General features: G+C 41.0%; 1 protein-coding gene across 2 annotated transcripts in view; it reads left to right on the top strand.

Moving 5' to 3' along the window:
* Positions 1 to 7,126, top strand: part of LOC117397858 (disintegrin and metalloproteinase domain-containing protein 9-like) — a 29,165-nt gene extending 22,039 nt beyond the window's left edge. Inside the window, exons 16-23 of one of the 2 annotated variants that reach the window (XM_059013762.1) lie at positions 60 to 243; positions 366 to 446; positions 799 to 904; positions 2,130 to 2,271; positions 2,930 to 3,008; positions 3,502 to 3,531; positions 5,428 to 5,498; positions 6,135 to 7,126. In XM_059013762.1, the coding sequence (XP_058869745.1) occupies positions 60 to 243; positions 366 to 446; positions 799 to 904; positions 2,130 to 2,271; positions 2,930 to 3,008; positions 3,502 to 3,531; positions 5,428 to 5,498; positions 6,135 to 6,198 (757 nt within the window). In that variant the 3' untranslated portion in view covers positions 6,199 to 7,126. The remainder of the gene's footprint in view (positions 1 to 59; positions 244 to 365; positions 447 to 798; positions 905 to 2,129; positions 2,272 to 2,929; positions 3,009 to 3,501; positions 3,532 to 5,427; positions 5,499 to 6,134) is intronic. The other variant, XM_059013763.1, reaches the window with a different exon arrangement.
* The last annotated feature ends 7,363 nt before the right edge of the window (positions 7,127 to 14,489 follow it).

Here is a 14,489-nt window from a genome sequence, read left to right on the forward strand (position 1 = left end):
TAAACTGGGGCAGGCTCTTATTTGCATACATTATTGTTTTGCTGCTTGTCTGTTTTCAGAAACGCGATGTGTGGTAAGCTGCAGTGCGAGAATGTGGAAACCCTCCCAGTGTTTGGCATCCAGCCTTCTATCATCCAGACTCCGATTGGGAACACCAAGTGCTGGGGAGTGGATTTCCTGCTGGGCTCTGATGTGCCGGACCCTGGCATGGTGAACGAAGGAACCAGGTGTGAAGATGGCAAGGTACAGCGCAGTCCCGGGAGCACAATTCTTTGTATATCATTTTACAGGGAAATACTTGTACAGTATTTAATAATGGAAGTCAGATTCTTAAAGTGGTTCCTCCTTTTTTATCCCCCCTGAAGGTTTGTTTGAATTACCAATGCGTGGATGCGGCTGTTCTTAAATATGACTGCGACGTGGAGAAGATGTGCCATGCCCACGGGGTAAAGAACTTGGCTCACGAGAACTAATGCGCTAGCACTGAAGCTGGCTGTTAAACACTGCTTTTGTTACGTTGTATTAAATGCATGGCAGGAGTAATGTACAAATTCCTGACCAAGAAATCTGTCTAGTACTGTTTAGAACAGGGATTCATTCTGTTCAACTGGGATTTTAACTTGAATTTAGAGTAGTAGCAATCCAAAAAATAAAAAGGTATGCTGAATATCAAATGTGCCACACAAATGCCAAGGCTGTCGGTCAGGATGGTCGGTTATGGCCACGTGTGTAACCAGTGTGTTATATTTGGAATAAACCATGTCCTAAATCTCTCCCTTGTTCCTTCTTCCCTGTTAGGTCTGTAACAGCAATAAGAATTGCCATTGTGATAAAGGCTGGGCTCCCCCATTCTGTGAAAGCAAGGGGTATGGTGGTAGTGTTGACAGTGGGCCCGCTTACAATGGTGAGTGACAAAACAGTGAAGAACTTCAAATCATTTTGAACTGTACTAAACTCAGAATGTATACGAAGTACTTTCTTAATATTGGGTGTTACATACAGAACACAACTTTTATATTATTGAATGCATCTCTTCTATAAGGGGAATCGCACATAAGGTTAAACTCAATTCATGCTTAACAATTTTAAATGATTAAGTTTAGAGAGACATTTATAATGAAACGGTAGACTTGAGTTGGTATTTTAGGTTTTGCATGGATTTTTGAATATAGTATTCAATTAGTGGTGCACAATGCATCATGCGACCCAACAGGATATTTATGATTTCCATTCAGGATTCTTATTTTCATTAAACATTTACTTTAAAACTGAGAAAAGAACTGATTGTAGAAAAAATTACTGTAACACAGAGTAGTACTACAGCTATGGCCAAAGGTTTCGCATCACCTAGAATCTTAGGATTGAAAACCTATATCAACATAATTTAGATTTTTTATTTAACATCATGTAATCAAAGAAAAAATGTATCGCAAAATTCAGGATAGTAGTGCAGTATTTCATGTTAGATTTCAAAATGTCACAATATATGGAAATCTGCAAAGCGGTATGAGATTAAATATGTTAGCGTAACATTATTCAGCAGGTTTCATTCGACTTTTATAAAGTCATTCTGTAGGGCAGTGGTTCCCAGCCTTTAAATGTCTAATTTTGACAAGACAAATGTGCCTTCATACTGTGCAAGTTATTAAGTTAGTATTTTGTTCAACATTAGAGAGCTGTTTCAATTAATGGTGGCTTTGAAGGCGATGCTTGGTATTGCATCAAAGGAGCTGTAATGTTAATTTTATAAACACACCTGTAATAAAAGAAAAAAGGAGGAAAAATGCAGACTTCATAAATATCTTATTATATATCACGTGGTTAAGGCTATTTGTTGTGTTGCTTTAGTAATACTAGTAGCACAACGTGTGATTGTGTAGAAATTGTTTTTTGCAAGAATTGTGTAACTGAATTTTGGGAGTTGTTTGCGGAGCACCTGGAGTTTTCTCCCGGACCACAGGCTGGGAGCCACTGTTATAGGCTGATGTAAAACCTTTGGTCGTAGCTGTATATAGAATCCTTCCTTGCTGTAGCACGCTCCGTGAATCTGGTGCCCACGTATATAAAGTAGGTAGAGCTGGTGTGTTTTCTGGAATGTCTGCATGAAGGTTGGCCCTTCTCTCCTCCAGACAAGGATCACTCTCTGCGTGACGGGCTGCTTGTCTTCTTCTTCCTCATCGTTCCTCTCTCGCTGCTCGGCTTGTTCGCCTTCTTCAGGAGGAATGAGCTGAAGAGGCAATTCTGCAGGAAGAAGAGATCCCAGACCTACGAGTGAGTGAAGCGCTGTGTGCGTGTGTGTGGGGATTAGAAACACGATCATCTTCATTTCAGTGTCACATTGGGCGAGGGGAAGAAGTAACACAGTGGTGCTTTCTTACACAATACAGAAGTTTGTGAATGAACTTTGCAGTGACTGATTTATCCACATGTGATGGAACTTGGTTTGGAAATTCTTTTAGTACAGTTTTTATTGATACTATCAAATCAGGGGATATAATGCAGGGATGGAAATTGGATGCCCATTGCATAGCAGTTTTCACCCGTTCCAGGTTTTAACACAAGCTTTATTAGCCACAGTGTATAGGTAACAAGCTTGCTTGTCTTAAACTCAAAGTAAAACTAGGAATGGAAAAAATGCTATGCAATGTGAGTCATATTTCCAACCCTGTACTGAGTTGCCTTTGTGTCTCTCTTTTCTTGCTTGGTATGTCACATTTACTTGTCAGATTTGGTATTGCTTAGGGCATTCTTCAGCACCAGAAGGTGGGGATTCTGGATGAAACCATACTTGCCTGCTACCGTCTCATTTTCATAACCAGGGACTGCACTGATGTAGACCATGCTTGTCTACTGGATCATGACGCAGACATTGGTTATGATGTATGCATTTAGCAGTGTGATTGGGTTTTTCATATATTTTTTTCATAAGGTCTGACGGCAGGGCTCAGCCAGCAGCAGGCAGAGGACAGACCCCACGAAGTGCCTCTAACAACATAGTCAAAGAAGGGGTAAGTAGCAGTGGGAACACACATAGCTTCCTTTTACCTGTCAGTCCATGATTTAACTCCATGCATGTGCCTTAGAATCACACAACCTCACTCCTAACCTAATAATTTTAGCAGGGCAATACATATATACTGCATTCAGTGTAGAATATATAGTATTCAATGCTCCAGCTAACGTCATGGCTACAGTGTGCACTGCAGGGTTTGTTCTATAGTGCAGACAAACCCCTGTATCCAGTTTTAAGTTAGTTCAGAAAAGGTTTGTATGAAAAACAGTGACCAGGATTGGAGACATTAAATCTGAAGCCCAGCAGTTCAAGTGTTGCTGACTCCCATACCCTCCACAGAGCAGCTTACTCTTTGCATTGATTCCTGTTTATTTTTAATATTACTTGACTGTTCGTCTGTGGGTCACTTATCCATATTTAGATAAACCAGGCTTGCGTTTTCACAATCACTAAGGCTCCGTTTTCTCTCTCTTTTTTTTTGTATAAAGCACCAGGTTCAGTTATTACCACCAGAAGAGGTAATGAGAATGAATGGTTTTCAATGCGGGGGGGATGTGGACTGGCTGGGAGTTGCTCTGTGTCGGCAGTGTACTGCTTCATTGTATCAAAACTGAAATCTACAAAGCTCTTCAGAAACTGAACACATCAGCTGAGTGGGCATTAATCCAGTATCGAGGCTACACAGTGCTCAAACATATGCACATTAAGTTCAAATCTTCCTTCAAAAGGACTTTTTTTTTTTTTTAAGGAGTGTTGGTCTAATTTGGGGGAATTCCGTCTTCTTTTGATAGTTAAAACATGAAAAAATCCAAAAAAGCAAATGAGCCATTAGCCTCAAATTGACTGGGTTATAAACATTTGATTTTCCATGCTGGAGAATGCTTGTCCAGTTTCCTTTTGTGGAATCTGCATAACGTTATTCTGAAGTAATAACGAGGCACCCACATGAAAACTTATTCCACTAAAATGCCTACTTCATCTGACAGCGACACAATTTGCAATAACTAACATTGAGCTGCAGGCTCTCGTCACCAGTAAAACATGCATGGCTTAGGGCTCCCGAGTGGCGCATCCAGTAAAAGCACTCGCTAGAGTGCAGGATGCGCTCTATAGCCTGGACGTCGCCGGTTCGAGTCCAGTCTATTCCACAGCCGACCGTGGACGGGAGCTCCCAGGGGGCAGCGCTCAATTGGCTGAGCGTCGTCCGGGGGGAGGGAGGGTTAGGTCGGCCAGGGTGTCCTCGGCTCACCGCGTACCAGCGACCCCTGTAGTCTGGCCGGGCGCCTGCGGGCTTGCCTGTAAGCTGCCCAGAGCTGCGTTGTCCTCCGACGCTGTAGCGCTGAGGCGTCTGCACGGTGAGTCTGCAGAGTGTAAAGAAGCGGGCGGCTGACGGCACACGCTTCGGAGGACAGCGTGTGTTCATCTTCGCCCCTCCCGAGTCAGCACAGGGGTGATAGCGGTGAGCGGAGCCTAAAAATAATTGGGCATTTCAAATTGGGGAGAAAATAATAAAAACTAATTGGCAACGACTAAATTTAAAAAAAAAAAAAAAAAAAACCATGCATGGCTTCTAAAGCAGTTCCTGGCTTATGTAGTAGATGTCTGACAGTTTTCTTGTCGAGCTTTGTGGTTTCTGAAATGCTGGCTTACATACTTTTACCTATAATCCCCTTGCATGCTCAGTAGTCTGTCTAGTAACATTAGTGTACAACAATGAAAGTGTCTTTAGGATCCAAGTACAGTATCTCCATACCAAACTGCCAAGCATATCCGCTTTGTAATATTGCCTTACTGCAAAGCACCGTCCAATGGCAAAACTGTCTGCTGATTGTATTGTAATAATGGCTAGAGCTGGAGGTTGACATGGCTTGCTATTATACTTGTCGACTTTAAATTTGAGTGAAATGCAAATGTAGGGGAATGATCCAAAAACACCTTGTCCTGCGGTAAGTTGAAACATATGGTGAGCTCGGCCAGCAGCCTCCCCTGCTTACTGGAAGAGATTACGGGTAGTGGGAGGGAGGATATGACTGGTTTCATTTTGACTGTCCTGGTGAGATGAAAGTTAGTCACTTGCTTTTAAATGTGTGCAATTTTACTGTAACTTCTAGCCAGAGGAAGTAATGTATTACACCAGTATGACGGTTCCTGATGTAGGGCAATAGTTAATAATTTGACGCTGAATAACCTTTAATTTAGTATCACAGATTTCACACTATTGTTTTGACAGATTCTAAATAAACCAAAATGCTTGGTTTAAATGACTGTTGGGCACAGTAACTCAAATCGGTCCTGTTAATAATATTGGGTGCAATGCTGTGATTTGGGCTCTGCAGTGGGGGCAATGCATGTAGAGTGTGTTTGTAAAGCCAGATCCAGCTCTCTATTGTCATGTGTGCTGTTTTTTCACACAGGTTGTGCAAACAAGTCGGACGGCAGCAGTGCCATCGTATGCTGTGAGGGATCCGCACACAACCCCGTTAAGGTGTGTGCTCTTCCATTCTCTTGTGTATTGAGCATGCCTTGTACAGCACAGTGTCGTTCCTACACTGTACAGAAGCACATGCTTGTTGTCTTGCAGTCAAAGCTGCGCTATATATAAAGCACAAGTTAATCGCTTTAAAAAAAAAAAAAAAAAAAAAAGTACATTTAATCATCATCCACTTTTGAAAATACCCACCAGGGGCTCCGAGTCCCGCCTGGTAAAGGCTTGGTCATGTGGTGTGCTGGGTGAGTCATACAGTCAGGGGAGTGCAGGCTTGCGTCCTCGCTGTGCCAAGTTCCTGATCTTTGCTGGGGATTCCACATGGAGCATGACGTTGGTTCAGGCTCTCCTGCAGGTTTGGGAGGTAGAATCAGCAGGACTCTGTTTCTTCTCACTGCGCTGCACAGATCCCGCTTGTCTACTGTAGCGCTCCTGGGTGTAAAGGTGTAAAGAGGCGATTTAGGTTGGCAGTGGGATCTTCAGTTCTCCTGAGCTGTTGCGGGGAGTTGCTGCAGAGAGGGAACATAATTGGACGTTGGGGAGAAAAAGAGGAGGGGGGAAGTGTTTGTCCACACAATCATTTTGGGGGGGAAAAAGACCCACTCAGTGTTGTGGTTTTGACTTTCTTTTTTCCAGACCGCCTCCTCCTCCTGTCAAGCAGCCAGTGCCTCAGAGACCTGCCCCTCCACCTCCGGTATAGCCTGCGGGTTTGGTGCGACCGACTTGACTCTACGTGTTCATACCTGAAAGAATGTCCAAACGAATGGCTGTTTTATAACTATCACACACACACACACACTCCTGCAATGCTCTCTCGAGGAACGGGGAACGCAATACCTCCAGCCAAAGGATTTGTCTTTGTTGTTTTTTAATCACACTCGCAGTCCTAGGAATGTATAGGTAGCATATGGGCAAATTGAAGTAAGATAGAGGTGCAAGTTTTTTATTATTAATAATATTATTATGATGATATATTTTAATGTTGTGTCAGGACACACACAGTGTAAATCTGTGATCATTGATTTTACTTTGAAACATTTTGGCGAAATGCACTTTGCTTTGTAACAGGAGGGACTTTGCTGCAGCCCCGTCTTGCTTCAGTCCAGCTCTGAACTCAGAACCACTCTTTTCTTTTCCAAGTTTCTTCTCCCCAATTTCCCTGTAGTACTGACGGGACCTGCTGGGACAGGGGTGACTAACCTTGCACTAGAGCTAATGTAGATCTCGCAATACACGGGATGATCTGCGTATTGCTACGTGCAACGCTCCCAATGAAGTTCTCTTGGCTCTTTGACGGCTCTTGGATGATGTTTTGGATCATGTCATAGCAGTTTGCTTGCACACTCTCTGCCTGCCTATCCAGTCCCCCCATGTATTGTACAATAGTGGATTTTATTAATCGCTGATTCACTTGTACATACTCTGCCTGCACTCGTAAACCACAAGGAGAAGTTTTAACATGCATCGTGATTTTCTTTTAAAAGGCAAGACGGTATCCTCCTTCTCGCAAGATCCGCCAATGCAGTAGATAAACGGTTTTGTAAAAATGTGTGTTTTAAAACAATTAATAAAAAGGAAATAGTATGTTAGGACTGGTCGTCCTATATCAATAAATGAGTGAGTTTGTACATGTAGTGTATCAGAGTCCATTTGTGCAATTGATAGGGTTACTAAAGGGCAACATCTTGAAAGGTGCTGCCTACGCTTTTAAAAAAGTGAAATATAAAATGAATTGTTTAATTGTGAATAAACGTGCAACACACAATTTAAAAACATGTATGGTATTGTTAAACAGGTGTATATTTAATGTGTTTATTTTACATAAGAAAAGCTTGTCCATTCTATTTTTTAGTTCTCTAATTGGAGTAATAACAACGTACAGCCTACTGTACTTTACTGTTAAGTCACACACAGACTTTTTAAAGTTTATTTGAATTACATATTTTTGTCTCCTCGAAAACTTCTTACCTTCAGGAAAGCAGCTGCACCTGATGTTACCAACTGGTACGGTTCTGCACCAAACAAAATGAGCTTCTAGATTACAACTAAAAGCCAAGAACCAGGTAGTGGGGCAGCTAACAGTTGTCTGGTGCCTATACCATGCCGCTCTGTAGTTGGAAATGACAGACAGTAGGTGCAAGCCTCTCTTCCCAGCATGTTCTCAAGCAACAGGCAGGAGTTAAAACCAAATGCATTTTCCAGGCATGCCTGCTCTAGATTTGCACAAGCTCTGATCCGGGAGTAATTTAAAAGAACACTCGTAATATTGAAAACCAACAATGGACCCCGATCCCAGCCCCATTTCACTACATCAGCAATAACACTGTACAAATTTACACTGCAAATGCAAAATAAAAATCCTAAGCAACATTATTTAAATTCTTTGCAAGCAACAGGTTTAGCGATTAGGATCTGTGCAGTATTACCCCCACTCCTCTCTGTAGGGATTGCATAGTGCATAGAATGCCCAGTCAGACGAGTGTAGGGGAGGTGTCGGCATGGAAGCGAGTTTACATTTCTCCAAAAATAAATAACTATTAAGATGTGAACAGTCTCCAGTATCGAAATAGAAAATAAGCCATAATCAGAGCTGACACTCTACCGAGGACAAACTTCGGTTTCAAGCCACAGCTGGCAGTATTGATATGACTGCTTGGTATTTACTATTCAAACTCCAAATCTATGTTAGACAGCAAAACGGAGAAAATGAAGGAGTCTTTTGTACTTTACCAGAATTTGTACATGAGCATCAGCATTGATGTAAAAACAACCAAGGACACGACCTTGGTGTCCTCATCGCTAGTTACGGCCATGGATGCATGGTACTGAATCAGAGTTATGTTGCTTCAAAGTGATTGCAGATGCTGGCTTGAACATGCTTGAAATGTACTTGTCAACTCCAAATGGTTCAAATCTAAGGTTGCCTGCTCCCTTGATGTTTCCCTGAAACCACTCGCCTGAATAAACAACATGTGGGCCTTGTTGTGGTTTGCAAGTGCTTACGTGGTTTTGTTTCAACACCCGTTCCCAGAAGGCTAATTATTATATAAATAACGGAATATGTAAATACTGGTGCTAAAATAAGTGTGGAGATAAAGTAGCTGTACCCTTGGAGTTACTTGACATATAAGAACATAAGAAAGTTTCTAAACGAGAGGAGGCCATTCAGCCCATCTTGCTCGTTCGGTTGTTAGTAGCTTATTAATCCCAGAATCTCATCAAGCAGCTTCTTGAAGGATCCCAGGGTGTCAGCTTCAACAACATTACTGGGGAGTTGGTTCCATACCCTCGCAATTCTCTGTAAAAAAGTGTCTCCTATTTTCTGTTCTGAATGCCCCTTTATCTAATCTCCATTTGTGACCCCTGGTCCTTGTTTCTTTTTTCAGGTTAAAAAAGTCCCCTGTGTCAACATTGTCTATATCTTAGGATTTTGAATGCTTGAATCAGATCACCGCGTAGTCTTCTTTGTTCAAGACTGAATAGATTCAATTATTTTAGCCTGTCTGCATACGACATGCCTTTTAAACCCAGGATAATTCTGGTCGCTCTTCTTTGCACTCTTTCTAGAGCAGCAATATCCCTTTTTGTAACGAGGTGACCAGAACTGAACACAATATTCTAGGTGCGGTCTTACTAATGCATTGTAAAGTTTTAACATTACTTCCCTTGATTTAAATTCAACACTTCTCACAATATATCCGAGCATTGTGTTGGCCTTTTTTATAGCTTCCCGGTTATGTAATGCTGATTCAGGTATTAACATACCTCAAAAACATCTAGTTAATCACATGAGAAGCAGGTAATGTTGATTCAGGTATTAGCATATGAGAGAAACACTTCCAGCTAAGCATATGTGGCTATAGAAAAGCAAGCAGTTAGCAGGATGGTGGTTTGGATGTATGTGCGGAAAGCCACGTCTAACTCATCCTGCTCACAGCTACAGTCAAAACCACAAACATATTTTATACTTTCATAAAAGCAAAGCACATATTATTCTATATCTAAAGCTCTGCTTGTCCTACGAACCTAGCAAAGCCATCAAAATGTACAGACAGTAAAATGTAATTTTTCCACACTACACTTAAAATCATGAGTGTACATCTATCTATCTGACAGCACTCCAAACATTCGATATGAACTGCTTAGCTGCTATTCCAGACAGAATAAGAGACTTTAGGATTATTAAATATTGCCTTAGTGAAAAGATCCTAATATTAAAATCGAAGTGTGTATCATATACTGTAAAGCCTTTTATTATGTGTTTTGCGTATAGGGGGCAAAAATAAACATTTTTGGCACGGATATCAAATTGCACTAACAATACATAGTTTGTATACTGTAGCAGGTAGCCAACATTCCTGGAGCAAAATAGGTTTTATGAGTGTGATTCGCCAAATATTTGGGTCGCAAATATTTATGGCTGTACAGTAACCTTGCAGAGTTTTGCATGCTCTTTATATCTGGTTATACAGTCCATTGTAAAAGACAACGTATTTGGTTTAAGCGCCATTAAGGATATGCAGCGGTGTTAAATTAATTTTACTCTTGGACTTTAGTCCTTTTCGACTGGTTTCTCAACTCCTGATTAACACTAATCTTGGACTACAGGGTCTGAAATAACATTTGAGCTAAATCGGGGTCTGTGAAACCAGACCTGAGAGGTATATAGATTTTAGCTGCTTTTAAAAAAAAAATATATAATTGTTTCACAGGATAGTGTTTCTGATGCTTTGAATGCAAAGTGAAACAGTAAGTCAATGACTACTAACTTCTTAGGTCAAACGAGTTGCTTTTTTTTTTTTGAAAAAAGCAAATGTAATCTTGAATGACTTTGATTTGTTTTATATAACTATTGTTAAATGTGTAATGTTTTGCACTCATTATTATTATTATTATTATTATTATTATTGTGTGTTTTTGCATTGTGTTTCATTTCCAGGTTGTAGTCTTTGAATGCCCCATTTTTATTGTTTTAAAAAATAATATATGGACAATGTACAAAAAGCAATAATCAAATAAAGGTGACTCCCCACCCCCCCCCCCCCCCCCAAAGTTGTTGAAACTTTAACAATTCCTAATAGTCTGTTAATAAGTCACTACCATTCTTTAATTCCCTTTTTATTTACCAGAGTACCCTGCTTTCGACTTAAATACCAACATTAGAGAAATAGACAGATATGCAGTACAGCAGATCCATATAGATATACCAAAACAGATGACTACATATACAGTGCCTTGCGAAAGTATTCGGCCCCCTTGAACTTTGCGACCTTTTGCCACATTTCAGGCTTCAAACATAAAGATATGAAACTGTAATTTTTTGTGAAGAATCAACAACAAGTGGGACACAATCATGAAGTGGAACGAAATTTATTGGATATTTCAAACTTTTTTCACAAATAAAAAACTGAAAAATTGGGCGTGCAAAATTATTCAGCCCCCTTAAGTTAATACTTTGTAGCGCCACCTTTTGCTGCGATTACAGCTGTAAGTCGCTTGGGGTATGTCTCTATCAGTTTTGCACATCGAGAGACTGAAATTTTTGCCCATTCCTCCTTGCAAAACAGCTCGAGCTCAGTGAGGTTGGATGGAGAGCATTTGTGAACAGCAGTTTTCAGTTCTTTCCACAGATTCTCGATTGGATTCAGGTCTGGACTTTGACTTGGCCATTCTCACACCTGGATATGTTTATTTGTGAACCATTCCATTGTAGATTTTGCTTTATGTTTTGGATCATTGTCTTGTTGGAAGACAAATCTCCGTCCCAGTCTCAGGTCTTTTGCAGACTCCATCAGGTTTTCTTCCAGAATGGTCCTGAATTTGGCTCCATCCATCTTCCCATCAATTTTAACCATCTTCCCTGTCCCTGCTGAAGAAAAGCAGGCCCAAACCATGATGCTGCCACCACCATGTTTGACAGTGGGGATGGTGTGTTCAGGGTGATGAGCTGTGTTGCTTTTACGCCAAACATAACGTTTTGCATTGTTGCCAAAAAGTTCGATTTTGGTTTCATCTGACCAGAGCACCTTCTTCCACATGTTTGGTGTGTCTCCCAGGTGGCTTGTGGCAAACTGTAAACGACACTTTTTATGGATATCTTTAAGAAATGGCTTTCTTCTTGCCACTCTTCCATAAAGGCCAGATTTGTGCAGTATACGACTGATTGTTGTCCGTTATGGACAGAGTCTCCCACCTCAGCTGTAGATCTCTGCAGTTCATCCAGAGTGATCATGGGCCTCTTGGCTGCATCTCTGATCAGTCTTCTCCTTGTATGAGCTGAAAGTTTAGAGGGACGGCCAGGTCTTGGTAGATTTGCAGTGGTCTGATACTCCTTCCATTTCAATATTATCGCTTGCACAGTGCTCCTTGGGATGTTTAAAGCTTGGGAAATCTTTTTGTATCCAAATCCGGCTTTAAACTTCTCCACAACAGTATCTCGGACCTGCCTGGTGTGTTCCTTGTTCTTCATGATGCTCTCTGCGCTTTAAACGGACCTCTGAGACTATCACAGTGCAGGTGCATTTATACGGAGACTTGATTACACACAGGTGGATTCTATTTATCATCATTAGTCATTTAGGTCAACATTGGATCATTCAGAGATCCTCACTGAACTTCTGGAGAGAGTTTGCTGCACTGAAAGTAAAGGGGCTGAATAATTTTGCACGCCCAATTTTTCAGTTTTTTAATTGTCAAAAAAGTTTGAAATATCCAATAAATTTCGTTCCACTTCATGATTGTGTCCCACTTGTTGATTCTTCACAAAAAATTACAGTTTCATATCTTTATGTTTGAAGTCTGAAATGTGGCAAAAGGTCGTAAAGTTCAAAGGGGCCGAATACTTTCGCAAGGCACTGTATCCCTCTGATAATTTGTACAGCCAGTCCTTCTGGTTCATCTATCGTATAATAGGGTAAAAAAAAAACGATCACATGGTTTACTGTTTGTATTGTACAATGTCTCTTTGTTCCCGTTTTACATACAGGAAGCTGGAATTTCTCAAGTCATATCCTTCAGCAGTCAGCTGTTCCAGTTTGTTCAAATTGTGTCCTCCCATGATATCAGCAGCAATCTGAACAACCACAAACCAGTCTGGTCAGTTCTTATAAAAAATACATATGGGGAAAAACCACCGGGAAATCTGAGCAACTGACAACACAGGCCATCAATTCACAAAAAATAAATAGGGGACTCCCAAAGAATTATTGCTCAAAAGTACCAGTAAAATCCTGGACAGCAATAATTAAAACTGCAGTAGACGGCAACATTTATATTCTATCATATATAAAAAGGCAATCTCCCTGTAAGACTTTAGCACTTAAGGATTACTGGGCAGACATAAGACTGTAAGAACATGGTAATAGATGGTTAACAGCAGCTCATACATGGTAAGTACTTGTGTAATTAGTTACATCAGGTACCAGGATCATTCCCATGTAATTGCACAGCAAGAGCTGGAACCATTAGTAATTATATAGTTATTACAATGTAATTACATGACCGCTCATACCCTGTACTCAAAGTGCTCCTGAATTTTCTGAAGATTTCTATCCATCATTTTCCCAAAAAGGAATTGGAGAAATGTACACATACCCACCCCTCTGCAAAATATAAAAAATGTCCAGCAGCCCAGGGAAGCAGTGACGATGCTACTGAGAGGCAGGCTAAAGGATTGCGTTGGCTTTGTGCTCCAAGTATGCTCCTGCTCGTCGGAACACGCAGTATGGTGGTGCAGCACAGATAAAATGCAGGTGTGCTTTCGCCATCACACAGCCAGTCTGCAGACACGTTTGGGGTATTTCTCAAAGCATTGCCATTCTTAGTTCTGCATTACAAGCGTACATTTCCATTAGGCTTCTGTAACCATATCACATGCTTTTTAAGTTGTGTTAAGAGCCTAAATGGAAAGTCCAGAGCTAGAAATACCCCATACAAGCATGCTATGAACCTTGAGTTTACGTGTGTTTCGTGAACAGGGAAAAAAAGGAAGTGAAAAAAGAACTCCACTGGCGCCTTTTTGAAACAAATTGCCACACAATCTAAGAATGCAAGCAGAATCCTAGAAATCGTAAGGCTTTGGGGAACATCTCCCATGTGATCACATTTGCTGTCAACACTAAACAATCAATATACAGGGCAGGACTGTCCTGGGTTTCAGAACCTCCTGGGTCAATTGCAACATACCGAATTTAGTCCACTTGATGTGTCTAAACAGTGGATTAAGCAGGTTTAGTAGGTTTATTACTAGGAGTTGTTCATGCAGCTGTAAGAAAAACATTTTACATACAAATCAGGTCAATAACATACTTAACTGAGAATACTTCTGAAACCCAGGACCGGGTGCAGAGTTAGCGTGAGTTTCAAGCTCTGTATATATTAGCCAACTAGGTTCTCTGCTCTGTCAAAGTTTTCTCATCTAGTGCAAAACAGCAGACATAAGAAACATTTTAAAATGTCTATTCAAAGCCTTAAAATGCAGCTCCAAGGTTAATTGTCAGGCAGGAAGGCACACTATCACTAACCTTTCTCCATATGAAATGCTCATTCATAACAGAGTGTTAGGAATGTCAGTAGCCCACCTTATTGGACTCATTATTGTGTTGCACCTGTAACCAGTTCTTGCTGTCAGATTGCTGGTAATGTTTTACGATGGTGTTGGCTTGTTAGCTTGCAGGCTCAAGGCAATTCTGCGCTGCAGCTGTGCTCGACAGCCAAGATACCACACCTGTTCTACCATAGCAACACTGCAGGATTATATGTATGCAGTCAGAAACCCCACATTAAACACATGTAGCTTAGGGTGTAGAGCACTGCAGGGTTACAGGTTAATGGTTGCACTCTGGTGACCCGGCTGTGCTTGGAGATTAGACATGATTCTGAGAGCTCCTTTGAGTGCTTCAAAAGGTTTTAAAAAGCCACCAGAATGGGATGACAAACAATTAATCCAAACAAGAAAAGTAGGTCTAATATATCATACCCACACCAAGTTAT

The sequence above is a fragment of the Acipenser ruthenus genome, chromosome 46 (genome assembly GCF_902713425.1).
Source record: "Acipenser ruthenus chromosome 46, fAciRut3.2 maternal haplotype, whole genome shotgun sequence".
In the NCBI taxonomy this organism is placed as follows: Eukaryota; Metazoa; Chordata; class Actinopteri; order Acipenseriformes; family Acipenseridae; genus Acipenser; species Acipenser ruthenus.